Here is a 27,937-nt window from a genome sequence, read left to right on the forward strand (position 1 = left end):
GATGCTAATCCACCTCTGTGAGAGGCCATAGCTATTATGCTGATGGGAGAGTCCCCATTAAGCAGAGCTTTTGCTATTACTGTTCTGAAAAAGCAGTAATTACTTTTCCTTAAACTAAATCTGTTTCTTCTGTGACACACCCAATAAAGACTGTTTCAGTGATGTGGTTACCCCTGATTATGCAAGTCCTTATTGGAAAGGAATACCCCATATCATTCTCTCACATTTTAGCCTTTGGTCATAATAAGTACATGTTACTTCCATTACACATTGTGCACCTCAGATATTATTCCCTTCTGTTTCATCAAGAGCTATTGTTATTAATTGACTTCTGACATTTGATATAATAAGAGAGAAAAGCTTTACAACTCTCAGCATGCAGAGGAGAGGAGAAATGTGATCTGTTGATATTTTAACCCCTGCACACAGCCTTGACTGGACTAAAAAGTCATCACTATAGTATATGTATGAAATAAGACCTTTAAAGCTGTCTTCCTGGAAGTGTAAAAAATAATTTCCTGGTATCTCTATTTTTTTAAAGTATATTTTGTTCCTTTGTACTTTGAAATGTTTCAGTCTATTAAGTCAAATGGTCACATTATAAAGTAATTTGGGTGGGGGGGGGGTGACTAAAGCCCATAGCAGCAGAGTCAAAGGTACACCTGAAAATCTGCTGGAAGAAGGGCTTTGTGAACTGGGATCGTTCCAGAAATGCAGTGAATTCCATTCCCGAAGTTGGGAAGAACAAATGTTTGAGAGAAAACAACAGTTTCAAGAAGACATAGGTGTGATCTGGAGCCTATGTCACCAAAAAGCCAGTTATATGTAATTACAGTACGTTATGGATTCCTCATCATGTAGAAATGTAATCAAAACAAGGTAGAACCATATAAATAGTGGCAAAACCAACACTCCTGTGCCATCACTAAATTGTTCATTCAAATAGTCTAATCTAATAATAGAAGTTTGTCTTGTTGACTGTCATTTAGCGACTAAGGGCAGGATTCACCAAGGTAATTAGATTCCTGTCTCCCATTGAAACCAGAAAGAGTTGGGTGCCTAAATAGGTTTGTGAATCCCACCCTAATAGTTTGGCATGACTACCGAAGTTTACAATTGCTACATGTTTGCAAAGTTTATTGTTTTGAATAAATACCAAGGGCTCAATTTTTCAGACTTCCTCATCACTGACAACTCCAATAATTTCAAAAAGATCTGCACGTCCTAGTGCTTCTGAAAATCACCGCCCTATCAAACAATCTTTTTTAAATGAGCACATTTCTGAAAAGTCTGATTTCAACTACTTTATATAAAGATCTTTGGTACATGATCTCTATTCTGATTCCATGAATATTTTCCAGTACAGACTTAACCTCAATGGGCCCAGATGGCACAACAGAGTTGCACCTGCTTATGACAACAGTTATTCTGACTCGTAGTACTTTTACCAAATATTATTTCTTTGAGAAATGCCACCTTATACCTTTAATAAAAAGGTCAGAAAAGTCTGACCCACCCTCGCATGTAATATGTTTATAATCAGGAGTCATTTAAAGAGTAATATCAGCTTTCCCTGGATAAAATATATCCCCCAAACTGATGTTATAAAAAAAATATAACTGCTACCAGCTATGGGCCTGATCTTGCAAGATCCTGCATATCCTCATTTCCCACTGGATGTTTGGCACCTTGCAAGATTGGACCTTGTGTTCTTTAAAACAGTTCTTGTCTTAGCAAAGATCCATTCCATACTTTTCCATCATGCATTAGGGTTCCCTTCTGTCTGACCTCCAACCCAAGAAATTATTTAAGGGCGTCTTCACAATGGTTTTATAAATGGCACTCCTTTTGAAATTAGTGTATGTAAAATAAAACATACTCTTGGGAAACCTGGGTGGGTTGTCATTGACATCGGTGAGAGTTATGTTTACAGTGGTAGTTCCAGCTAATCCTCCCAGCTGTCCTCCCATATCCTTGGCTTGGATGAGGACTTGATATTGTTCTTTGACCTCTCTGTCCATGTTTGGCAAAGCTGTTCTGATTACACCTTGGAGGAAAAAAAGAAAAGAGAAACACAATACATATAAACCAAAGCCTTGGCAAAGGTTTTGTTTACAGAATAATATTCTTTCCTATGTATGCTGATGGTCAGATTCCCCAAAGAGTTCATCAATTGGCATTTCCCATTTAGACACCTGAATGAAGTGCGCAGATTTCTAAAAAAGCCCAGCAGTCAGCAGCTCCCATAGAGAGACTCACATTGATTTCAATGGGTGACCAGAAGGAAGCTTGTTTACACAGTAGTATTTCAGGGCCTGTCTCCCTTGCCTCACTTTAAATAAACAACATTTTGGATGGTGGATTAAGACTCACAAGTGTATTTTGACTAGGGATGTGAATGAGAAGAGAGTGAATGTCTCACACATTAAAATGGAAAAGGCATAAAGGGCAATGTGGATAAAAGCACAGAGACATGAGTGGGAGAAGAAGGGGTGAAGGGTAGACAAAAAAAAAGTAGAAAGAGGTGAGTAGACATCACTACTTCTCAGACTACTTCTCAGACTGTCTCTATGCCTCTCCTGCATTTGAAACAAAACATCCACTATCACCACCAATGTAGTGAGCTTCCATTGGACAAGACAACGTCCCTTCTGTACAAAAAGTAGTGTTTGGTTACAAAACGTATCGCTGTTCATCTGATACAGCGATTACTGAAAATGCTCAGGCACTTTTTGAATAGGGTATGGTAAATATCCTACCTGCAGTTGCAAACACACAATTAGTCATTAATCAACTGTGTTTTAATCTTGAGTGACTTTGAACAGTTGGCATCTAACGACACCTTCTACGGTGTTCTTTCAGTTATGTTAAAAATGTAGGATCCTGTGACCAAATTCATGGGGAAAGATATGTTACCTTGTCATAAGCCAACACCGTATAATGCAATATAATTAAACAATATCTCTCAGAAATGGTTCGATGCAGGCAGTTTAATGCAGACAGCCTGTGTAGTTACAAAATAAGCCAGTTGGAGAGGGATTATTATTATTTCAGAAATTATTATCTATGAACATTAGGCTGGTTGGTTTTAAAATGTCTTTTTCCCTTTTGTTACAATGTACACAGAGTGATAAGAAAAAAAAATCTCTCTTGGGATGCTTGTTATTTCTTTGGCAATTAACTCGTGTGTCAACCAGTAAGAATGGAATCAATTAGTTTATAACGCTTGTTAGGAGTCTAAAAATAACTTTGGCTTGGATTCACCACTGGTTCAACTGATCAAAAATTCCTAATAAATTGATTGTATAATAATGAAGTTTTCTTTCATTTGTAACATTGATGATAATAGTAACAATTATTGAAAATAATGTACTGACTTCTTCCTCAGCATGGCAGTTAAGGCACTAAATAATAACTAACGTCTGAAACAATTAAGCACATGTGTACATAGTCTTGAAACAAGGGTTGTGATTCTTTTATTTTCAAAAACTCAATGCTATTCAAAAGGTTCCACTTTTCAAGGTAGAACTCCTGGAGGTTAAAGCTCCAGGATTATAAAAATAACGGAAAATACATATTTAAAAACTGAATAAAATAGTAAAAAGCCCAACTAGCATCATTAAAAATGGGAGTCCTTAGAGACTGAAAACGGAAAGGGAAGTATTTTCAATTTTGTTGTGGTGGTGGTGGTTTTTTTTTTTTTTTTTTTTTTTTTTTAGTGGCAAAAGTCCACTGAAACCTCTTCCCCTGTCTATGATTTTACATCCTGAAATGTTTTACAACGTATTTCTTATACTCAAGTCCAGGGAGTAAACAACTTTGAAAATTAATTGTTCCCCTTGTTATACTAACAGAAGAGAGCAAAATAATAATAGTTAAATAAATAAATAAAATGGAGGTGTTCAGCACTCCATGAAACAAGCAAAGAATATTTCACAACCTAGAGGTGCAGTTCACCTTGATTTTTACATTATTTTTTTAAGATAACATTGGTTAGTTTTAAATCTGTTAAAAAATTTCCTAATAGATTATAGTACATAAACAATTGGCTGTCACTCTAGCAGTGAAGTGCCTAATCACCCACTGCTTTTCCTGTCTGGAAGTTGGAAGCATTCTGTAGCCTTTCCCATAAGAGATTTCTGTCTCCAATAAAAATCAATGAGAATAATTTAAATGTCAAAAATAGTCCAATGACAATATTTTTCCTTCACTTTGCACTCTATATTAAAAGACTAAATAAAAATGAAAAACAACCTTTTCTATAAAAAGGCATGTGTTTATAAGGATGTTTCAGAGAGCACATTTAAGAATCTCGCTAGAGCAAATCATTATATGGAGTAATGATTAACAGGAAAGAAGCCATTGCATTTCTTCTTCCTCTTCACAAAAAAATATTAGAATTTTGAAATCAAGGCTTATTGTAATGAACAGATCTACATGGATTCAGCACTGCACTGAATGTTCCCAGCTTTTACCATTTTAAATATTTTAGCGTTAACCAAGAGGACCGCAGAATTGAATAATATTTATAGGGGTTTTTTTTGGGGGGGGGGGTGTTGGTTGGTTGGTTTTTTTGCAAGGAATACAGATATTGAATGTGAACTGACATACAATGTCCCTGACGTTGCCAACAGACTGACAAGTATAAGCTCCTATCATGAGTTCTATGCAGATAGGCCTTGCACCTGGACTGCCCTCCAGTGATATTAATGGAGAGTTAGGGGTCTGCCCACATGGAGGATGTGAACCTCTGCACCTGATCTTGTAAGGAAGTTCATGAGTTAATACTAATGTGAGCAGTTCCCTTGGTGTGAATATAACCCCTCTAGTAGCTTGCATATACCCTTGTATATTGCAAGTTAATGTTGCTCAGAGTAGCATTATTCTATATGCTCATTTCTGATATAAGTTCCAGTTGAGTAGCATGTTCAGAGGAGTTGATGGTGGATGTGTGATATATGGGATTTCCCCTCTGCATGACTTTCCAGGGCTCTTCTTGTGTAAGCTTTGCCCATCTGCTCCACTCAATACTGAATAACAAAAGGCAGCATATACCCCAAATGCTAAAACAATTCAGGGAATGCTGGTGGGGATATCATCAAGTGTTACATGAGAAATATAGACACCTGAATTCAGCTTGTGGCAGGTTAAAGCTTTTCAGTTCGCTTTTAAATTCCTCTCCATTTCCTACAAGATTTAATCCAAAAAGAAGCATTAAGGTTAAGTTTTTTTTCCAGGTGTCTGAAAAAGTCAGATTTTGATTTTCAAAGTAGAGTCATCGAGCCAGCCTGCAATATGATCTACTGCTAAATGGAGCATGTGACAGAAGAACGTGACCTTTGGAGATTCTGCACTAACAGTGTCGTGCATCTCCCATCTTCAATTATTGATTAATCTGTGAGAAAGTCTTTAACATGCCATCTGACATTCAAGTACAGCTTCACTGGGAGAAGAAATTCCATTTGCTGAAAGGGGCACATGGGTGACTATTCCTGTACACATTCAAGATATAGTTTGTAGCATTTAGTGTGTACATTCTTGGTTCTTTGACTGAATTATTAAATATAGAAACAGGAATGACATTTAAAAATATAGAACATGATAAAATAGTGCAGTCTCCCTTTCTCCTCTGCCAACACATCTAACAACCTCAGACCAATATCCTGTGCCCCAGCAAAAGAAGAGGGCAGGGACCAATCAGCTGTCCACATTCTCTAATTAAAAACATGCAGCACAAGAATCATTGCTAAAGTATTCTTCATTCTAGGCAAACAGACTGCAAATTGAGTCAATGGGATGAAGACTTGAGATTTGGAGTCAAAACATCCAGGGAAAAAAAAGAGAGAATACACAAACTGACAAAGACAGAAGTAATCTTAACAATGTGGAAGTAAGAGTGCATCAGGAAAGACCTCTTCAACACATACATACTTTAGACATTCCAAACTATATGGCAGGTTGCAATTTATTCAAAACACAGTCTGCGTACAAAGCAAATATATGACTACGTATTGGCCTTTGGGTGTATCAGAGCATTGGGTATTTATTTCTATACACCCCAATAATGCTGCCCACTTGGATGTTTAATCAAAATTTAAATGTTTGAAAGGGAAATGATAATATTGTTGCTGATGAAACATTTACCTGTCTTAGGATCAATGGAGAAGTATGGTTGACCCTGAAGAATGCTATAAACCACTCTGGCACTGTTTCCGTATGTTGGATCGTCAGCATCTGTAGCTTTAACCTGAAGCACATATGCACCTAGAAAAAAAAATACAGGTGTTTTAATTTCCAAAAGAAAACAAAGATCAGGAATATTACTGACATATATATATAGCTTAGCCCCTTTTGATGAGGGCATTTGCTGTAGCTCTTGCTTCTTTGGAAACAGGAAAAGAACAATGTAATGTTTCAGCACCACACTGACATAAATGTAAGTAGCAGTTGCAGCAGACAGGGAAGGGAAGGCAAGCTGGGCAGGCATCCACTCTTCAGAAGACATTTACCAGCAAGTTGGAGGGGAGGGGTGATGTGCGGGAAAGCAAGCCAGTTGCCCACCCTTGGAAATGTAAATAGGTGTGGGAGTAACAGGATAATCAATTTCCCCTTCAAGAGATGTCTAAAGGCAAGGGAGGGAGGGAGCTAGAGAGGAGGGTATTTCTTGTGTGCTTTGACAGTTTTAACCACACTCACTTGGGACCACTCAGTTTACCAGTCTGGCTTTGAGCGTTTGGATTTGTATAGACACCAAACTCCAAATGCAACTTGGGAGCCCCCACACTTTGCAAACCAAGATCATCAGCAGGGTTTGCTGATATTCATGTGAGTGCTCAGCACCACTGAAAAACAAGCCACATATTTAGGTGTCTACAGTTGGATATAGGCGCTTAATTTTAGACAAGATTGTGTATTTGGACCTCTTTGTCCACAGGTTTAGTAACACAGCCACAAATATTGCTTACTTTTGTATATCTGCTCACCATGGAAACTCTGGTTTCCAACTTAGTGGGGTATCAAGCACTTTAGTGTCATCTGAAGTCATCTCCCTTGTTTCTAATAACAGGGATTCTACAGTTATGTTTACAAATAATATTGGTTCTAAAGACCTCACTTACAATAATAATAAGATTTCTCCAAGCCTGAAAAGACATATTAAAAGTGCTGGGGGCCTGATCCTGCTCCTGCCATGGGCATTTTGCCATTACCAATAGCATCAGACCTTTGAAGAAATTTATTTATTTATTTACAAAAATCTTCCCTTCACACATAAAATGGACACTGGTGAAAATATAGTGCCAGATTTAGAATGTGGGTGCCTAAAGTGCATGTTGAAAGCTAGACACAGCTCATGGCATGTGCAAAACCAACATTTTTGCACCCAACTGGCATTTGCAAAGTAAAATTTATAAGCTGGCATTGAAACCAGTATTTAGGCAGACAACCACCTGATCTGCCTGCAGCCAGAGCACAAAATACCATGAGAATTAGAGCACGGCCTCCTAGAAGAAAACTTTCTAGTTCTAGAATACAAGTCCAAAAAGGAGTCTGTACATTTTAGAATTAACAAAGTAATCTATTCACTAAGCTGGGTTTGAAATCAAGGCTTGACTTTTGTTTCATCTACCTGCCTTGGTCAGCTTCAGATAGGAATACTGCAGAAATAGAGTACTTGTTTTTAATATAGCTTTATCTGACACTTATATCAGGTGTGTTTACAGTAAGATAGTCTGCCTTGTGTCCATACATATAAGGGTACTCATAGAGTAAGTTTACTCCATTTCCCCTCTGTGTCACATTGAGAAGTAGTTGTAAAATGGTGGTCTGAAGAGAACTTTAGGGTGGTCTACAGAGAGCAAACTGGCTATCCCTCCATGTTTCTGATGCAAAAGTATATTACTTTCATATTATTCCTCCATGTAGTTGTAGTTGTCAAAATAATTTTAAACAATCACTTATACAGGGGGGAGTGAATGGGAAGGAAGGTCACATGACACGGTGGTCCATCATACAATCTTTCTGTTAGGATGGGGTGTATACTACAGCAAGTTTGAGAACACCTGGCATTCCCTAGCCAATACCCAGGGAATACTGCAAATGCTGCAAAATTATTAGCTATAAAGGCAATTGGAAAGTTTTTAAGCATCATCATTGTACTAGCACTAACAGTGATATGCATGTCAACGTTTATTTTTCTTTAAAATAAACAGCTGATCTGATAGTGAAAGATAGTCCAATATAGTCAAGGGAAAAGTTTGAGGTGATTTTTTTTAAACTCTCCTACACAACTCTAATTATGATTGCCAGCATCACTGGAGGAATTGGAAGTGGAACTGATAGTGAAAATAAATTGACTTCTTGTTGGATAGTTTTGTAGAGTTGCTACACTTAGGGTACGTCTATACTTACCCGCTGGTTCGGCAGCAAGCAATCGATCTTCTGGGATCGATTTATCAAGTCTTGTCTAGACACAATAAATCGATCCCGGAAGTGCTCGCCGTCAACGCCAGTAATCGTGCTCCACGAGAGGAGTAAGTGGAGTCGACGGGGGAGCCTGCCTGCCGCGTGTGGACCTGCGGTAAGTACCTTTAAGTTCAAACTAAGATACTTTGACTTCAGCTACATTATTCACGTAGCTGAAGTTGCGTATCTTAGCTCGAACTGGGGGCTTAGTGTGGACCAGCCCTTACAGATGGTCATTGGCCAAAGCAAAATGTTAAGGTGCCACAGGAGATTTTTCTGTACTACACTGATGATCATGGCGAAGTGTGAGAGTTCATGAAAAGCAATTTGATTAGCAAGACCAGTTATAAAATAATGCTGGTCATGTTTACAAGGTGAGGGCACATTAATTAGAGTTAACGTTCAATGAAAGGAAAGATTAGGGATGCAGTAAATAAAATAATACTGCAGAGATCATCTGGACTCATTTCAGAAGAAGCGTGAGGTTAGTTTTGATTTGCTGATGGATGGGGAATGTCACATTTTAGAGACCATGAGGTGCCACAGAAGATCAAAGTCATAGTTCAATATAATGATTATGGAAGCACTGTATACTCAGACATTTATGCCTAAACTTCTCATCTAATACAAAATCAAGATAACAGAATGTGTGCTATGTAGCTCTACTGGGGGGCAGGGGAGAGGCATTGGGTATGGAGGTTCTCTCTGTATGCCAGGATAAGGATCAGCATGTTTTACAATACATACAAAACCTTCCATGGACTCTCACCACAGGGGGATGAAGATAGAGGGGTCTATGTAGCAGGGGATCTGCCAGTCCCAAACCTGTCAGCACTTGCTGGAATGCAGGGAACCCCAACAAAGCTGAATTCTGTACTAGGGAAGGGGAATGCATAGGGATTGCATGGTATATCCTTCATAGTGCCTCCTGAATCGTTACCCTCAACTCCCACCTTGAAAAGTAGAACTTCACTGGTTCTTCTGCCAAGGGACCACTAGCATGGCAGAGGAAAAGGCAAGATTTTCCCCTTACTGCTTAATTACACTAACTGGAGTGCCAAAAACAATATAACACAACCCAGGTTACTCACAATACACTAGAACATTAATTCACATCCTCAATCCAGCCACAGTCATAAATCTTGATACCAAACCAGGGCATAACTTATGGGATAAATATATACTATGTATTAAGTTGTAGTGATTGAGGACTTGATGACTCATGGGATTGGGTAAAAAGACTGTGCATTTGGGTTCCACAGGAACCTGAATAAACAGAAATATTTAGATAAGTTTGGGATGTGTCAGTATTTCAATTAGAGTTTACAGTTTCTGTGAGCTTTTTGGAGGGGAGATGCTCAGGAATTCATTTATAGGGCTAGTAAAAGTGTGACCTGTATGACTTTAGGTATTCCCTGATCCATTAAAGAAGCTAGTAAAAAGTAAACCCCAACTACTTATACAAATAAACACAAATACAAGTAACTACAACCCACATACAGCCCTAATTGCCAATGGAACATGGAGCCTTTTATCTTGAAAAATGCCCTTATGTCTATCTATCCATTCACATATCCTCCCCACCACACAGTATCTTACTATCTTTCCACCATAAAATTCCAGTTTATTCCATTCTTTGACTGAGGGAATGTTTCTTTGTGTCATTCTCCCCCTTGTCCTACCCTGCTACTTTCTTTCCTTTGTTCCCATCTCAAACAACAAACCCAATCATCTGATTCCCTGAATCCTGAGGTTTGAATTAGAGTTGGGTGATTTAGAGGTTTGATTTAAATAAACATCCCAAAATTTGTATTCTTACTGAAAGCTTGGCTGGTCCTTCAGGCTCTTTCTCCCCAAACTGATCTCCTCCTTTGAACCCATTCCCTCCACACTGTCCCCTAAATTTCAGGTTGGTTGCTGTTGTGAGGGGAAGAGAAAAGGAGTTGGGAAGCCCATTTCAGACTTCAATAGCATGTTTTAAGAGAAGTAGGAGACTATCTACCCCATATAGGCAGCAAGAGTATCTGAGGCCTTGGCTACACTTACCCGCTAGTTCGACGGCTGGAAATCGAACTTCTGGGTTCGACTTATCGCGTCTAGTCTGGACGCGATAAGTCAAACCCGGAAGTGCTCGCCATCGACTGCGGTACTCCAGCTCGCCGAGAGGAGTACCGCGGAGTCGACGGGGGAGCCTGCCTGCCGAGTGTGGACCAAGGTAAGTTCGAACTAATTCGAACTAAGGTACTTCGAACTTCAGCTACGTTATTCACGTAGCTGAAGTTGCGTACCTTAGTTCGAATTAGGGGGGTAGTGTAGACCAAGCCTGAGTAACAGAACAAAGCTCTTTCCCAACATTAACAAAACAGTAGGGGGGCTACCTTGAATTTGTGCCCCAGAGTGAATAGCTTTCTCCTCATATGGATGGAGAGGTACATCCAATTTTTCAAAAATGGTGAATTACATTGGGCCTTCTCAATATGTGTCAGCTGATTTTCAAAAGTGTTGGGCACTAAATAGGTCCCACTGAAATCAACCAAGATTTTAAGCTTAACTTTAGGCTTCCGTTTTCGAAAATCTTGGCCACCACGGCCCCCTCATATGTATTATCAGAATGGTTTTAGGGGGCTTTCAAGCACTACGGCATAGCCCTCCAATAGTTGAGTTAAAAGAATAACTCCTTTATTTTTATCATCTAGTTGGCCAGCTACCAGAAGTGGATGCAATCCACATTTTGCCAGTGTATTACATAGATAAAATTTTTGGATTGCTTCATGCATTCTGGAGCTCAAAATACCAGAAATGTAATGTCTTGCATTTGAAAATACACCTGAAGCTCTATTACGGATTAATATTTAGAAACTCTGGTTCAATACAGCTCACATACACCTTGAAAATAGTACATAACATTGATCCATTCCCTGGATTTTTTTCCCTTTAGCTGAAATTCTAATACTTTATTGAGCTTGCAATTTAAATCAATACTAGCTGATACACTCTAGCTGCAAAGAGGAAAAATATATCATAAATCTGATTTTACTTCAAGACATTTCATCAAAAAAAATTACTGGTGCTGATTTAGTTAATCAGTAACACTTCATTTTTAGCCTTTACAACTACAGCATGGCATCTATAATTATCACCATCATTGGTATTATTTTTAATCATTAGGTGCTCAGTTCATAAGATAGATTTAATTATAGTGTACTTTATAGTACAGCTTCCGATATGCTAGTTTTCCTCAGTTTATACTCATAGAAAGCAAGGCAGACTGTGATCAGGTACATTCATAGAATCATAGGAATGTAGGGCTTAAAGGGACCTCAAAAGGTCATCTACTTCAGCCTCACCTGCACTGAGGCAGGACCAAATATACCTAGACTGTCCCTGGCAGATGATTGTCCAACCGGTTTTTTAAAAACCTCCAATGACAAGGATTCCATAATCTCCCTTGGAAGCCTATTCCAGAGCTTAATTACTCTTATAGTTAGAATATTTTTTTCCTAATATCTAACCTAAATGTTCCGTACTGCAGATTAAGTCCATTACATCATGGTATAGTTTCAGTGGACATGGAGAACAATTGATCCTCTTTATAACAGTACTTAACATATTTGAAGACTGTTATCAGAGCCTCCCTCTGTCCTTTTTTCTCAAGACTAAACATACCCAGGGTTTTCTTAACCTTCCCTCTTAGGTCAGGTTTTCTAAACCTTTTATCATTTTTGTTGCTCTCCCCTGGACTCTCTCCATTGTGTCCACATCTTTCTGAAAGTGTGTTACCTGGACAAAATACTCCAGAAAGGGGCTCACCAATGTCTAGTAGAGTGGGACAATTACCTCCTGTCTCTTATGTATGACACTCCTGTTAATACATGCCTGAATGACGTTGGCCTTTTTCACAATTGCATTTCACTGTTGGCGCATCTTCAGTTTGTGATTCAGTATAAGAGGAGGTTACTCACCCTGTGCAGTAACTGACGTTCTTCGAGATGAGTGTCCCTGTGGGTGCTCCACTACAGGTGTTGGTGCGTCCCTGCGCCTTTGCCCGGAGATTTTTGCAGCAGTACTCATAGCGGCGACGCATGCTCAGAAGCTGCCCCCCGCTGTGAATCTAGGTTGATAGTACGCATGCGTGGCCGGTCTCCTCAGTTCCTTCTCTACAACGGAGGCCCCCCAACTCCGAAGTAGAGGGGAGGAGGGTGGGTAGTGGAGCACCCACAGGGACACTCATCTCGAAGAACGTCAGTTACTGCACAGGGTGAGTAACCTCCTCTTCTTCTTCGAGAGATGTCCCTGTGGGTGCTCCACTACAGGTGACTTAAAAGCCGTGTATCTTAAGGAGGTAGGGACTTCGGATCTGGTAGGAACACCGTTGAAAGTACCGCCCTGCCCAAACGTATGTCAGATAGAGGGCCTTGAGTAAGGGCATAGTGTTTAACAAATGTGTGGTCAGAGGACCAGGTGGCTGCTTTACAAATATCAGCCAGGGGAACTTTGCGTAAGAACGCTACAGAGGCAGCCAGAGATCTAGTGGAGTGTGTTCTAATGCCGTCTGGAGGTGTAACCTTCTTCATCTGATAGCACAGCCGGATAAACTGGGAAATCCAGTTCGAGAGTCTCTGGGTAGAAATAGGCGTGCCTTTGGAGCGCTCCGCAATAGAGACAAAAAGTCTGGAGGAAGTTCTAAAAGGTTTGGTTCTATCCAAATAGAATGACAAGGCTCTGCGTACATCTAGTGTATGCATTGAGGTTTCGAATGAGTTCGCATGTGGTTTCGGAAAAAAAGTCGGCAGGTGTATTGGTTCATTAATGTGGAATGACGAGTGTACCTTTGGAAGAAATTTGGGATGTAATCTGAGGGTAACCTTGTCTTTAAAGAATATCATATATGGTGGGTGTGCCATAAGAGCTGCTATTTCTCCTGCCCATCTGGCAGAGGTAATTGCCACTAGAAATGCTGTTTTCATCGAGAGGTGTAAAAGGGAGCACGTGGCTAGGGGTTCGAATGGTTGTTGAGTTAGGCAAGACAGTACCAGATGAAGGTCTCAAGGGGTGGTCGGTGGTTTAATGTCTGGGTATAAGGTTTGTAGTCCCTTGAGGAAATGCTTCGTGATAGCGTGAGCAAAGACAGACGTGTCATCAATTCTGTCATGGAAAGTTGTAATAGCAGCTAAATGGACCCTGATGGAGCTGAAAGAAAGGCCGGATTGCTTAAGGCCCAATAGACAGTCAAGTATAATCGAAAGAGGTACCGAGGTGGGACAAAGGTGTTTAGCAGAACACCAATGTGTGAATCGTTTCCACTTTTGAAGATAGGTCGTGCGAGTAGATTGCGTTCTGCTATGTAGGAGCACCTTCTGAACCTGTTCAGAGCAATCTAATTCGCTTTGGGAGAACCATGTAGGAACCAGGCCTTGAGGTGAAGCATGGACAGGTTGGAGTGGAGAACACGGCCGTGTTGTTGAGATAGGAGGTTTGGAATGAGCGGCAGTGAGATTGGTGGTTGGATTGACATTCTGGTGAGGAACGGAAACCACGGTTGTCTGGGCCACGATGGGGCAATGAGGATCACCTTGGCTCGGTCCGTTCGTATTTTTATCAGCACCCTGTTGAGAACTGGTATTGGGGGAAATGCATACAATAGGTCTCGGTGCCATGAGATCATGAATGCGTCCCCCAGGGAATGTTTGCCCAGTCCTGCTCTGGAGCAGAAATTGGGACATTTCTTGTTTTTTGTAGTTGCAAAGAGGTCTATTGTTGGGTAACCCCAAGTGTTGAATATGTCGTGAATGGTTTTCACGTCTATTTCCCACTCGTGGTCTCATGGGAAGCGTCTGCTTAGTTCGTCCGCTGTGGTGTTCATTATCCCGGGAAGATAGGCAGCTGATACCCGGACGTTGTTTGCAATGCACCAATTCCAGAGCTTCATAGCTTCTGTGCACAGCGAATGGGACCGAGCTCCTCCCTGCCTGTTTACGTAAAACATGCATGCAATGTTGTCTGTCATTATGCGTACGTGGTGATGCTTGATTAGTGGCAGGAAGTGACGGCACGCGTTGCGAATGGCTCGAAGTTCTAGGACATTTATGTGCAGGGAGGTCTCAGTTGGTGACCATAGCCCCTGTACTGTGTGGTGAGACAGATGTGCACCCCAACCTGTCATAGATGCATCGGTGGTCAGGGTGAGTGATGGAGCCTGCTGAAGAAACGGGACTCCAGAGCAGAGGTTGGAGTGAACGGTCCATCAATGTAGCGAATCTTTGACTGGAGCAGGTAGGGAGAGAGTCTTGTTTAGAGAGTGCATCTTGTAGGTCGAGGGCAGAAAACCAGTCGCCCTGCTGCAGCGCTGGGATTATGGTAGTGAGGGTAACCATCTTGAACTTTTGCTTTTTGACGAATTTGTTGAGCCGCCTGAGATCGAGGATTGGTCGCCATCCCCATTTTTCTTTTCTGTTAAGAAATAATGGGAGTAAAACCCCTTCCCTCTGTGTCGTTCTGGCACGATTTCTACTACTCCCAGATGAAGGAGATGTTGCACTACTTGGAGGAGTAGCTGCTCGTGAGAAGGGTCCCTGAAGAGGGACGGGGAGGGTGGGTGGGTGGGAGGTAAGGAGAGGAAGGGGATGACGTATCCAATTGTAACTAAATATTCTTCCATTGATGGGAGAAAGGTCGTAGGCGGTGTCCAAAGATAGGTGTGTCGGCTGAAGTGGGGGCGTTGCTTTCTAAACCCTCGACCAAGACTTCAAATCTGCCTATTAGTTGGCGGGGGTTGAGGTGCCCCTGCAGAATTTGGACGACGTCGCTGGAATCTCGGTCTTTGACGTTGTTGTTGTTGTTGTTCCTGCGGTCTATGGGAATGTTGTGTGAATGCGGGGTAACGTGGCCGGTGGTACGGTTGGTACCTATATTGTCGTCTTCTGGTCGTAGGTGTCTGGAGACCTAGAGACCGGAGGGTTGTCCTTGAGTCCTTCATTGAATGAAGCACGTCATTCGTGGTAGACGTGCTTCATTCAATGTCCCCGTCGAAGGGAAGATCTTCAATGGTGCTCTGAACTTCTCGAGGAAAAAAAGAGGAGGAGAGCCAAGAGCCCCGTCGATCTTGCTGCTGTGTTGGCTACATCGAGGGCAGCTTGGAGAGCGGTGCGTGATATGGCTTGCCCCTCGGAAACCATAGCTCTGAACTGTTGTTTTCTCTGTTCTGGAATGTCATCAATAAAGTCCATCAATTTATTATAGTTTTTGTGGTCGTATTTTGCCAGGACTGCAGTATAATTAGCTATACGAAATTGTAGGGTCGAGGATGCATATACTTTGCGACCAAACAGGTCCAATCGTTTGCTTTCCTTGTTGGGTGGGGCGGAACGAGAATACTGTTGTCTAGCCCTCTGGTTCGCAGCGTCTACTACCAATGAATTTGGTGCCGGGTGGGTAAAAAGGAATTCAGAATCCTTTGGAGAAATAAAGTACTTCCTGTCTGCTTGTTTGCAGGTAGGTAGGCTTGTCGCTGGAGTCTGCCAGATGGACTTAGCGGGTTCTAAAAGGGCTGCGTTAATTGGCAATGCCACCCTGGAGGAAGAAGGGGGCTGTAGGATGTTCGTTAGCTCATGTTGTTGTTCAGTGACTACCTCCAAGTTAATTCTCAGGTCACTGGCAACTCTTTTAAAGAGGTCCTGGAATTTTGCATAATCATCCGAGGGTGTCGGAGGAAGGGGAAGCAATGCTTCTTCAGGTGCTAGCTCCGGCTCTGTTGGAATAGGAGCAGGGCTAGGTTTATCCTGGAAGCGTGACTGTGATGCCAGGTGTCTCGTGTCACTGGCATATTCGTTAGGGGACTGCGCTGGGTCAGTATTGCGCCTGGTCGAGTGGCCATGGCGCATGTATTCCCGAGGGTACGATGCCCATGGTGTCCAGTATTGCCATGATGGTGGGTAGGGCATAGGTGGTGCCATCCAGGGGTTCACCCCCCAGGAGGAAGGGTCCTGAGAGTGGGATGAGGTAATTTTCTCATAACCTCTATTGCCCAGGGTCTGGGGCTGGGAGTCTTGATATGGAGAAAAAACTCCCTGTGGATCTGTTTCCTCCTCACTGGAGGAAAACTGCTCAGATCCTGACTCAGGCATTGGAGAAGAATATGCATTCATCAGGGGAGATTGCAAGGTAGGTGATACCAGGAGATCTGCTGTCTGAGTAAAGTGAGGTAATGAAGGTCCTGCGGGAGGTGAAAAATTGAGCCGGGAGAGGCTGCCGTACAGGAGCATTCCTGCGATCAGGGGTTTTGCCTGTAACCTCCCTGTCAGACTGCACCGCGGGGGTCGGTGCCGCGGTCGGTGCCGGGCGGGCAATATCAGCCTGCCTGGGGTCAGGCATGTTGTAGAATGTCGGCACCGCATCATTCGCGGTGCCGTAATAGAGGCAGGCAACTGGAAGCCTGATGCCTCGGCACCGGAGCCTCTCGCCGCCGCCGCAGCCTCAGGCGGCTTTTGCGCGGTTCCTGAAGAGCCGGGCTCATCAAAGTTGCTGAGGCGAGGGAACACAGGCAGTGAGACCGTTGATCTGCCTGGAGAGACTTTGTGCCTCATAGCCTTGTTTGGTGCCTCATACCCTTCTTTGTAGATTTTTTCAGTTTTTTTGAGGCGGGGGGGCTGTGGCGGGCAGCGGAGCTGGCTTCAGCGTCTGGGTCTGAAACTGACCCGATAGACTTTTGTAGGAGGAGCAGTTTGAGTTTAAGCTCCCTGTCCTTCCGTGCCCTGGAGCTGAGTTTACAGCAATGGGCACATTTTTGGGGAATGTGAGCTTCCCCCAAACATTTTATACACTTAGAGTGTCCATCTGATAATGGGATAGCTTCTTTGCACGTAGCACAGCGCTTGAAGCCTGTGGAGCCCGGCATAGCCGCGGCTGACAGATTTTTTTTTTTTTTTTAAAACAGATAAACGGGGTAATTAACTATACTAACATAGAAAACTGACAACAACTAGTTACTAAAAGGGTAAATGTAGCAAGAGTGAAGGATTTTCTGATGAGTCTGCTGAGCTCCGTCTCAGGCCGGGGACGGTTGAGAAGGAACTGAGGAGACCGGCCACGCATGTGTACTATCAACCTAGATTCACAGCGGGGGGCAGCTTCTGAGCATGCGTGGCCGCTATGAGTACTGCTGCAAAAAACTCCGGGCAAAGGCGCAGGGACGCACCAACACCTGTAGTGGAGCACCCACAGGGACATCTCTCGAAGAAGAACCCCCAGATCCTTCTCTGCAGCATTACTACCTAGCCAGCTTTTCCCCATTTTATATTTGTGCATTTGATTTTTCCTTCCCAAATGAAGTGCTTTGCACTTGTCTTTATTGAATTTCACCTTGCTGATTTCAGACCAATTCTCTAATTTGTCAAGGTCATTTTGAATTGTAATCCTATCCTCCAAAGTGCCACCAGTTTGGTGTTATTCTCAAATTTTATACACATACTGTCCACTCCATTAGCTAAGTCATTAATGCAAATGTTGACTAGTTCCAGATCCAGGAGAGACCTCTGTGGGACCCCACTATAACATTTGACAAGTCTTGCAGTCTTTACATTGGTCTTACTTAGGCAAAGCTTGTATAGCTTTCATGAGCCTTTTGCCTGAGTAAGAATTTGATCTTTTATTTGTTGGATTACACACAAAATGTTCTCACATTCATATTCTATGTATGTAAGTTAATAGAGTGACACCAACGATGATTAGGGCCCATTATCCTTATACAACATTACAGTTGTGATATAAACTCATACAAAATAAAGAAATTTGGAGTTAATAGAGTGCAAACTCTGCCTTTAACTCAACCCATTATGCCTAGCTATTACAGCACATGCAGCATAGTATTTAATTTCACACAGTGATCTGCAAGAAAAGAAAGTCCAGCACAAAAGAGTCTTAAGATTCACTAGGATACAGCAGTATAACATTGTTTAAGGGCTCAATCCAATGCCTAATGAAGCAAAAGGGAATCAGATTGGAACCTCACTCAAACAAAAAAACAAAACAATCCCCCAAAAACCTATGTTATGGTGGATTGAAGGTTGAATGTATGTATCAGTAACACTGAAGGATAAAAATATTATAGCAATATTGCAATTCTCGACAAATCAAGCAATAAAAACCCAGGAAATTTAGCAGTTGCAATTAAAATAAATTCAAACATACTTTGGTAAGAAATGCCCTATTAAGACACAAAACAATCTTAACTTTGTCCTGCAGTGATGTCATGAGTTAACCATACAATTATGATTGCATTTCAGTGTTTGCAGTCCCAAATTAGATTAAACAGATTTTATTGGGCACGTTGGTTATTTTCATATTTTTTCTCCGACTATCACTACAGACAAAAAAAGGTGACCATGCCATTTGACCTGCTCATTTATCTTTGCTGCATGCACGAGGCTTTATACACATAAGTATTAAATAAAAAGAGACCAGAGTGAACCCAGCTGAAATTAGTTTCAGTCCCTGGAGGTCCTAATCTTTAACATTGCTAACAGTTGTATCATGTTAAACAAAAGCTTTCTGCTGGAAAAATATTTTGGACTGTTAGAAAACTGGCCATGGTTGTGAAATATTGATAGGACTGCTGATAAAGGAAGCACCAATAAAAATTTTTTCCCCTGAAAAAGAACCTGTTTCTGAAACCTGTTCTATCTTGAAGGGATTAAGGCCAATGTTTTCAAAGGTGAGTGCCCAAAATTAGGCCCCTAAATTCATACCCATGTTTAGGAACCTAAATAAAAGTACCATGAGTGTCAAAGGAAATGGAAGTTGCAGGTAGTCATAACCTCTGAAAAATCATGCAGCTTAATTTGGTGCCCAAGTATCAATGTAGATGTTTAATTTTAGATGCCTATATATGTTACCTTAAATTCCTTCTCACATACTCTCTCCATACACACACCAGCTAAATTATTCAAAATAAGGTAGAACTGGTGAATAATAAACTGTTTTATTAAGGCAAACACTTAGTCATGTTTTCCTCAGGCAAGTAGATGCAGGTAGGCTTGGGGAACCCAACAGCAGTGTGTGTTGGTTTTGAAAAATAATATCTAGACATTATTAATTCGCCTGCCAACTCCCCAAAAAAACAAACTTGAGAACATGTATAGTGTGTGTTTTTCAGCAAGGTCATTTCTTGCTTAGTTTTTCTTATGTGGCTTCATTGGTTCTTCAACTACTCACATACATGTCCAGTAACAGGTTTTTTGAAACTAGTTTCTCATCTTTTCAATGTTATTAAGCATTGTCCATTTTGCCTGACTAACAAATGTACTGTTTTATAGTAAAGCATAAAAATAATTATAAAATCAGCCTTCATAACTTAGTTATTTCTCCACTCAATAATACAGTGCAATATAGCAGTGAATATTCATTGTCTGCTAAGCAGTGATGGAGGGTTAAATTTATTACATCTGCAGGCATTTTAATAAAAAAACATCATTTTATTTTTCTATCTTTATTAATACACAAACATAATAAAAGGGACAAAATAAACAAACAATAATTTCTTCCACTGTAGGTATGTCAGACTATATTCAGAATAAAATGAAGTTTTATATCATTAATATTTGATCTGTAATTTGGAAATCTTTGTTTTAGAGATTGTAAAATACAGGGAAACAGACTGATATGCTTCAGCCCTTGCTCTTTCTTTTTAAGGGTGGGAAAAGGCTAAATTAAAATGCTATGAAATGCCAAATAACTTTAAAGGCTTAAGATAATGGACATTCTAATGGTTCATCAGGAGTATTTTTATTTTAAAGTAACAGCAAATGGCATTGGAGGACTAGTGTATTTCAGATGGTTGCTTCAGACATGTTGATTCTAAATGGAACAGGATCATAATCCATGATTTAAACCACTCTGACCAAAGACAGAGAAAAGTATTGTAAACGTTCATGAGGGTGATCTTAGGATGGCTAGGAGAACTTCTACATAGAAAGCCAAGGGTTGTGCATTGTAAAGTGGATGCTCATGGAAATAAGGACCTTGAAACAGAAGTTAAAATCAAGATTACTTCAAGTAAAGTAGGTGCTCAGAGAAGTATCTCACACAGTATGGATCTGCAGCATTTCCAGCCCTTGGCCCACCCAGCAAATAGAATGCTGATACTGTCTGATATTATGGCCACAAATAATTCTAAAAATTAAATGTTCATTTCTACAAGTACTAGGGGACTACTCATATGCTTAAAGTGAAGTACGTTTTAAAGTGATTGCCTAGATCAGGCCAGACTGCTCAAACCTATAAGTATAGAGCCATAAACACACAGAAACTTGTGCCCTAAATGACAATTAATCCAAAGTCTCCATAAATGAATGGCTAGTGCACTAACCCTTGGTACAATCTAGTTCACTACAGTACTACTGTAGCCATGTGTGTCACAAACCTCATTGTGGAAATAGCATGGACATTTGTGGATCTGGAAAATCATTACATTGTAGCAAATACTTGTATACAATAATGAGAAACATTCGCAACACAGCATAAAACTAGGGTGGTTTACCTTTCGTGTGATTTTTTTTCTTTTTTCTTTTTTTTAAACATACAGCTAACCACCAGAAAATAGCTGTTGAGCTTTTTTATTTGCTGGACATTATTCCTCAGAAATGAAAAGGGATTATCTGAAAATCATAAGGCCACAGAATTGAGAAGTTAGTTCACTGGGACCAGAACAAAATATGTATTTTAGGGGTAAAAATGAGGTCACAGGACTAATAGTTTTCATATCTACTATTATTTAAAGTTATACAATTCCAACAGAAATAAGTCTCTAAAATTAAAATAAAATAAAAACTGCATAAAAAAGGACTAATCACCAAGCCTTTTCTCACCAGTAGCTTCTACCAGAGCCCATAGCATCTCTGTGCACATCTCAGGTTGCTTCTCTCAATATGTTTTTTTCCACACAGCTCACCTCTAACACATTGAAGTCCATGTGACTTTAGGAGCCACAATTAGTGAGGTGGGTCAAACTCTCTATGCCTTGCAGCACAAAAGGATCCAGGTAAGGGCTTTGACAGTACTCACTTATAAGAGAAGCGGTTCCTCTACAAAACATATCTTATAGGAATCTTCCATTCCTCCTTCAAATATGGATTAGTTTGACCAACACTCAAAAAAACCACCCTAGGTACACTAGTTCTAGCCAGCTACCACCCAGTGTCAAATCTTCCATTCCTGATAGAAGCTATCCAAAGGCAAACTACAAGCTCATCTAATTCTAGATCAGGCAGTGTCTGGATTCTGGCCAGGATACAGAACTGAAACTGCTTTAGTGGCACTGATGGATGATCTCCTCTCCTCTCCATGATCAGAGGACAGACATCCACTCTTTTCCTGTTGGTCCTTTCTGCAACATCTGACACTGCTGACCACAAGATATTGCTGTCTCACTTGAGAGAGGTGGAAAGGGTTCAGAATAATGCACTACAATGGCTCCAGTCCATTCTTGAGAGATGCATCCAACAATCAATGATGTGAAAATACATCTCCACCACAAGACCCCTCACTTGTGGTGTTCCAGAAGCATCTCTGTCCAGTCCTTTTCAACATATATATGCAGCCACTAGATAAACTGGTCAGACAACATGGACTCAAGTGCCCTGAACATGCAGATGACACATAGCTCTACCAACCCTTTACTACAAATAAGTACACCATTAGCACCACGATGGCCAACTGCTTAGATGAGGTCAGCTCATGGATGAAAAACAGCTGTCTGAAGCTGGCCTGAGCAAGTCAGGGGTGATACTAGTAGGAAAGCATTTTGAAGAGTTTTCAGCAACAGTGCAGTCTCCTTTGGTTGACTGTACACATCCAAAATTGATCAATTCAGTCTGCAGTGTAGGAGTAGTCTCAGATTCTTAGCAGACACTAAGATCTCACATAGCAGCATCCATAAGTAATGCTTTCTATCATCTCCAGTTGGCTAGAAGACTGCATTCCGTTCTACAGGATGAGGATATGGCTTCATTTATTCATGCCTTCATCACTTAACTGGACTAGAGCAATATGATATACATGGACATGAAGCCTTCAGGACTTAGGAAACTCTGGCTAGAACAGAATGTTGTAATGCATCTCCTTAGTAACACAGGCTACCATGAGCACATCAAACTTGTCCTTCACTCTCTGCACTGGCTTCATATAGAATTTTGAATGAGGTTCAGGGTCTCAGTCCTTATGTCCAAAGTGTTCCATGGCCTGGGCTCAGGGTATCTAAAAAGTTGCTTAAAAAACTTTGATGAAGACCATGGTCAACAACTTTGCTCCTTTAGCACAATGGACCTCTCTACAATAAGGGTAAAGTTAGTCTGTGCAGGAGCCAGAATTTTCTTGTGGGCTGCTCTGAGATGGTGCATGGAATCCCCCAGGATCTAGGGACCACCACAAACCTCAATATCTTCCACTGAAAATTCATGGTGCATTTCTTTTACCTGCCCTTCTCCTAATATAAACGCAAAGCAACATGTATACAAACAAACCTAAAACCCCAAGAAAACATGACTCTCTACTGCACATGCTTCTCCCTTGGGGAGAGAATGATCTAACAAACACTATGTAGCAGATGTGAAGTCATGCTGTTTAGTACACTTCTGGAAGGTGCTCACATAATATGGTGGTAATTATACTTCTAGTTTCTTAGGGCTCGTTTCTGCAATCTTAGCTCATGGGGGTAATGCTTACTGTTAGCTAATATATGTTAGGTCTAGTATACGCCACATCAGTAGGTATCATCTGCTTAGTATTAACACAACATACATTTATATATCTATATATACACACACACACACACACACACACACACATATACTAGGGCTGTCAAGTGATTAAAAAAATTAATTGCGAGTAATCGCACTGTTAAACAATAATAGAATATGATTTACCGGTAGTTAAATATTTTTTGATGTTTTCTACATTTTCAAATATATTGATTTCAATTACAACACAGAATACAAAGTATACAGGGCTCACTTTATATTTATTTTTATTATAAATATTTGCACTGTAAAATAAAAGAAATATAGTATTTTTCAATTCACTTAATACAAGTACTGTGGTTCAATATCTTTGTCATGAAAGTTTAGCTTAAAAATGTAGAGTTATGTACAAAAAATAACTGCATTCAAAAATAAAACAATGTAAAACTTTAGAGCCTACAAGTCCACTCACTCCTACTTCATGTGCAGCCAATCGCTCAGACAAGCACATTTGTTTACATTTGCGGGAGATAATGCTGCCCACTTCTTGTTTATAATGTCACCTGAAAGTGAGAACAGGTATTTGCATGGCACTGTTGTAGCCGGCGTTGGAAGATATTTACTTGCTAAAGATTCGTATGTCCCTTCATGCTTCAACCACCATTCCAGAGGACATGCGTCCATGCTGATGATGGGTTCTGCTCAATAATGATCCAAAGTAGAGCGGACCGACACATGTTCATTTTCATCATCTGAGTCAGATGCCACCAGCAGAAGGTTGTTTTTCTTTTTTTGGTTGTTTGGGTTCTGTAGTTTCCGCATCGGAGTGTTGCTATTTAAGGCCTGGTCTACACTAGGCGTTTATGTCGAAGTTAGCGCCGTTACATCGAATTAACCCTGCACCCGTCCACACTGCGATGGTATTTAGTTCGACATAGAGGTCTCTTAAATTCGACTTCTGTACTCCTCCCCGACGAGGGGAGTAGCGCTAAATTCGACATGGCCATGTCGAATTAGGCTAGGTGTGGATGGAAATCGACGCTAATAGCTCCGGGAGCTATCCCACAGTGCACCACTCTGTTGACGCTCTGGACAGCAGTGCGAGCTCGGATGCTCTGACCAGCCACACAGGAAAAGCCCTGGGAAAATTTGAATTTGAATTCCTTTTCCTGTCTGGCCAGTTTGAATCTCATTTCCTGTCTGGACATCGTGGCGAGCACAGCAGCACTGGCAACGATGCAGAGCTCTCCAGCAGTGATGGCAGTGCAGTCTGTGAATAGAAAGAGAGCCCCAGCATGGACTGATCGTGAAGTCTTGGATCTCATCGCTGTGTGGGGTGCTGAGTCCGTGCTTTCCGAGCTGCGATCCAAAAGAAGGAATGCAAAGATCTACGAGAAGATCTCTAAAGACATGGCAGAGAGAGGATACAGCCGGGATGCAACGCAGTGCCGCGTGAAAATCAAGGAGCTGAGACAAGGCTACCAGAAGACCAAAGAGGCAAACGGACGCTCCGGATCCCATCCCCAGACATCCCGTTTCTACGAGGCACTGCATTCCATCCTCGGTGCGGCCGCCACCACTATCCCACCAGTGACCGTGGACTCTGAGGATGGGATACTGTCCACGGCCGGTTCCTCGGACATGTTAGGGGACGGGGAAGATGAGGAAGGAGATGAGGAGGGCGAGGCAGTCGGCAGCTCTCACAACGCTGATTTCCCCGACAGCCAGGATCTCTTCATCACCCTTACAGAGATCCCCTACGAAGCGTCCCCAGCCGTTACCCCGGACACAGAATCTGGTGAAGGATCAGCCAGTAAGTGTTCTAAACATCTAAACATTTATTTTTAACAAAACAGGAATATTAACAATTAAAAGAATGGGTTGTTCATGATTAGTGTGCCCTAGGCGCTTAACGGTTTAGTAATGGGCAGTGCAAGTTTTGAAAAGAAATCTAGCAATGTCCGGTTTTCAGTGATTGTCCTGCACAAGCCGCTCTACTGTTTATTCCCTGCTACTGCAGCTACAGTAAAATGCGGTCTATGTGTCCGGGGATAGAGCAGTAATCCTCCTGGGACATCTCGATGAAGCTCTCCTGGAGGTAATTTGAAAGCCGTTGCATGAGGTTCTTGGGGAGAGCGGCCTTATTGGGTCCTCCGAAGTACGACACGTTGCCGCGCCACGAGATTATCAAGTACTCGGGGATCATTGCTCTGCACAGCAGGGCGGCATACGGCCCTGGTCTTTGGAGGCTTTCCCGGAGCATTCTCTCTTTGTCGCTCTCGGAGATCCTCATCAGGGTGATGTCGGCCATGGTGACCTGCTTTTAATTAGGTAGGGGAATGTTAGTGTTGGGACTGCTTTCCCGTTCCTTTACAGAACTGTAACCGCTGGTTTGCAGCCACGCGGTGGAGGCGGGAGAGGGGCAGCCGAAAGGGATCGTTCCTGGGGACAGCCGCGAGGGGGTGGGACAGGGGCAGAGTTCCCGCTTGCCGGATTGCTGGCAGCAGGGACTGACATTGCTTTAAATGTGAAATGAGGCCAGTGGTAATATAAAAGTTTTAAACTGCCACAAGTGTACGGCTTACCATGTCTGCCTGCAACAGAAATTCCGTTGTGCTGCCTCGCTTCTCAAATGTGCTGTTCAAGACCCCAGGCACTGAATGCAAAGGCCGGGAATTCGACCTTGTGCTGAGTGCGCATGTGAAAGGTGCTGTGCATGGTCTTGTTCACAGAGAAAGACTATGTTCTTTGTTCACAACTACATTTATCTTTCTGAGGAATTCACTCCCTTTTTCCCATTTCCACAGCCCCGTCTGCGACTGTCTCACAACCTAGCCTGGAATCACACTCCCAGAGGCTAGCGCGGATTAGGCGTAGGAAGAAGAGGACATGGGAGGACATGTTCTCTGAGCTTATGGCCTGTTCCCAAGCCCAGGCAGCACAGCAGACCCAGTGGCGGGAGAACTTGACCCGAATGCACCAAGCCAACATGGATCGGGAGGAGAGGTGGCGGCAGGAAGACCAGCAGGCGACTCAAACGCTGCTTGGACTACTGAGGGAGCAAACGGACACGCTCCGGCGCCTTGTGGATGTTCTGCAGGAACGGAGGCAGGAGGACAGAGCCCCGCTGCAGTCCATCTCTAACCGCCCTCCCCCGCCACCAAGTCCCATACCCACCTCACCCAAAGTGCAAAGAAGGAGAGGCGGCAGAGTCCCTGCTAAGTCTCACTCCACCCCTGCAGAGAGCTCTAGTAGCAGAAGGCTCTCATTTCCCAAAATTTGAAAAGTTCTTTCCTTCCCGCCTGACACAAGCCCACGTCCAAGTTTCACCTCCCAATGCCATGTGTAGTTGATAATAAAAAATTCGTTTCTGTTAACTACTGTTTCAATCATGTTCTTTTGGAGGAGGAGGGGAAAGGGGGTTGGTAATTGGACAGGACAGTCTCCTTTGGCAGGGTACATAGTCGGGGGCAGGCACAGCAGCAGGGCACATACACAGTGCAGTGATGCAGTGACTAGTTACCCCGGTTAGTCTGGGAGGTTGTTTTGATGTAATGTTGGGGGGGGGGGTTGCTCTGTGAGTTTGTGGCGGGGGAGGGCAGTTACAGATCTTAAGCGCCGGTCCTTAGGCAGGATCACAGAGCCACACAGCATGGGATCTGTAACCGTCCTCCCCCTGCCACAAAGTCACATAGACCCCCCATACACACAGTCCCGATCAGGAGGGGTGACAGGCTCCATTGAAACAAGCATCCCACCGCAGCGGAGCCTGTCAATCCTTGAGTTTAGAAGCTGCATTCGCGTCACAACACTACACCCGCTCCGCACCACAGTCTGCGTCCCAGTTTTAAAAAATTCCCGCGAAAACAGTATTAAAGAAAACGGTGTGCTTTAACAAAGTAGAACTATTTTTATTTCGACACGTGTGTTGGAGGGGGGGTGAAGGGGGTATGTAACTGGATAGGATAGTCAACATTAACTGGGTAAAGAAACGGGGGCAGGTTTAGCTTCTCAGTACACAAACTTTAAAGTCACAGGTTACCCTGCTCACTCAGGAACTTTGCTTTCAAAGCCTCCCAGATGCACAGCGCTTCCCGCTGGTCTCTTCTAATCGCCCGGCTGTCTGGCTGTGAGTAATCAGCAGCCAGGCTATTTTCCTCAACCTCCCACCCCGCCATAAAGGTCTCCCCCTTGCTCTCACAGAGATTGTGGAGCACACAGCAAGCTGCTATAACAATGGGGATATTGGTTTCGCTGAGATCACAGCGAGTGAGTAAGCTTCTCCATCTCCCCTTGAGACGGCCAAAAGCACACTCCACCACCATTCTGCACTTGCTCAGCCGGTAGTTGAAGAGTTCTTTTTCAGTGTCCAGGGCGCCAGTATAGGGCTTCATGAGCCAGGGCATTAGCGGGTAGGCTGGGTCCCCGAGGATGACTATAGGCATCTCCACATCCCCAACAGTTATTTTGTGGTCCGGGAAGTAAATACCTTGTTGCAGCCGTCTAAACAGACCAGAGTTCCTGAAAACACGAGCGTCATGAACCTTGCCCGGCCATCCGACGTAGATGTTGGTAAAACGTCCCCTGTGGTCCACCAGTGCTTGCAGCACCATGGAAAAGTAGCCCTTTCGGTTAATGTACTGGGTGGCCTGGTGGTCCGGTGCCAGGATAGGGATGTGAGTTCCATCTATGGCCCCATCGCAGTTTGGGAATCCCATCGCTGCGAAGCCATCTATGATCGCCTC

General features: G+C 42.5%; 2 protein-coding genes across 2 annotated transcripts in view; one reads left to right on the forward strand and one right to left on the reverse strand.

The window, feature by feature from the left end:
* Positions 1-27,937, reverse strand: part of LOC101954073 (cadherin-12) — a 326,379-nt gene that overhangs the window by 85,530 nt on the left and 212,912 nt on the right. Inside the window, 2 exon segments of the mRNA XM_065584272.1 lie at positions 1,880-2,047; positions 6,145-6,264. Coding sequence (XP_065440344.1) covers positions 1,880-2,047; positions 6,145-6,264 — 288 coding nt within the window.
* On the forward strand, positions 24,429-26,475 carry LOC135981512 (uncharacterized). The gene is made up of 2 exons (XM_065584271.1): positions 24,429-25,005; positions 26,000-26,475. Exons 1-2 carry the CDS (start codon positions 24,429-24,431, stop codon positions 26,473-26,475), a joined length of 1,053 nt encoding a protein of 350 aa, XP_065440343.1.

Source organism: Chrysemys picta, chromosome 2, assembly GCF_011386835.1.
Source record: "Chrysemys picta bellii isolate R12L10 chromosome 2, ASM1138683v2, whole genome shotgun sequence".
In the NCBI taxonomy this organism is placed as follows: domain Eukaryota; kingdom Metazoa; phylum Chordata; order Testudines; family Emydidae; genus Chrysemys; species Chrysemys picta.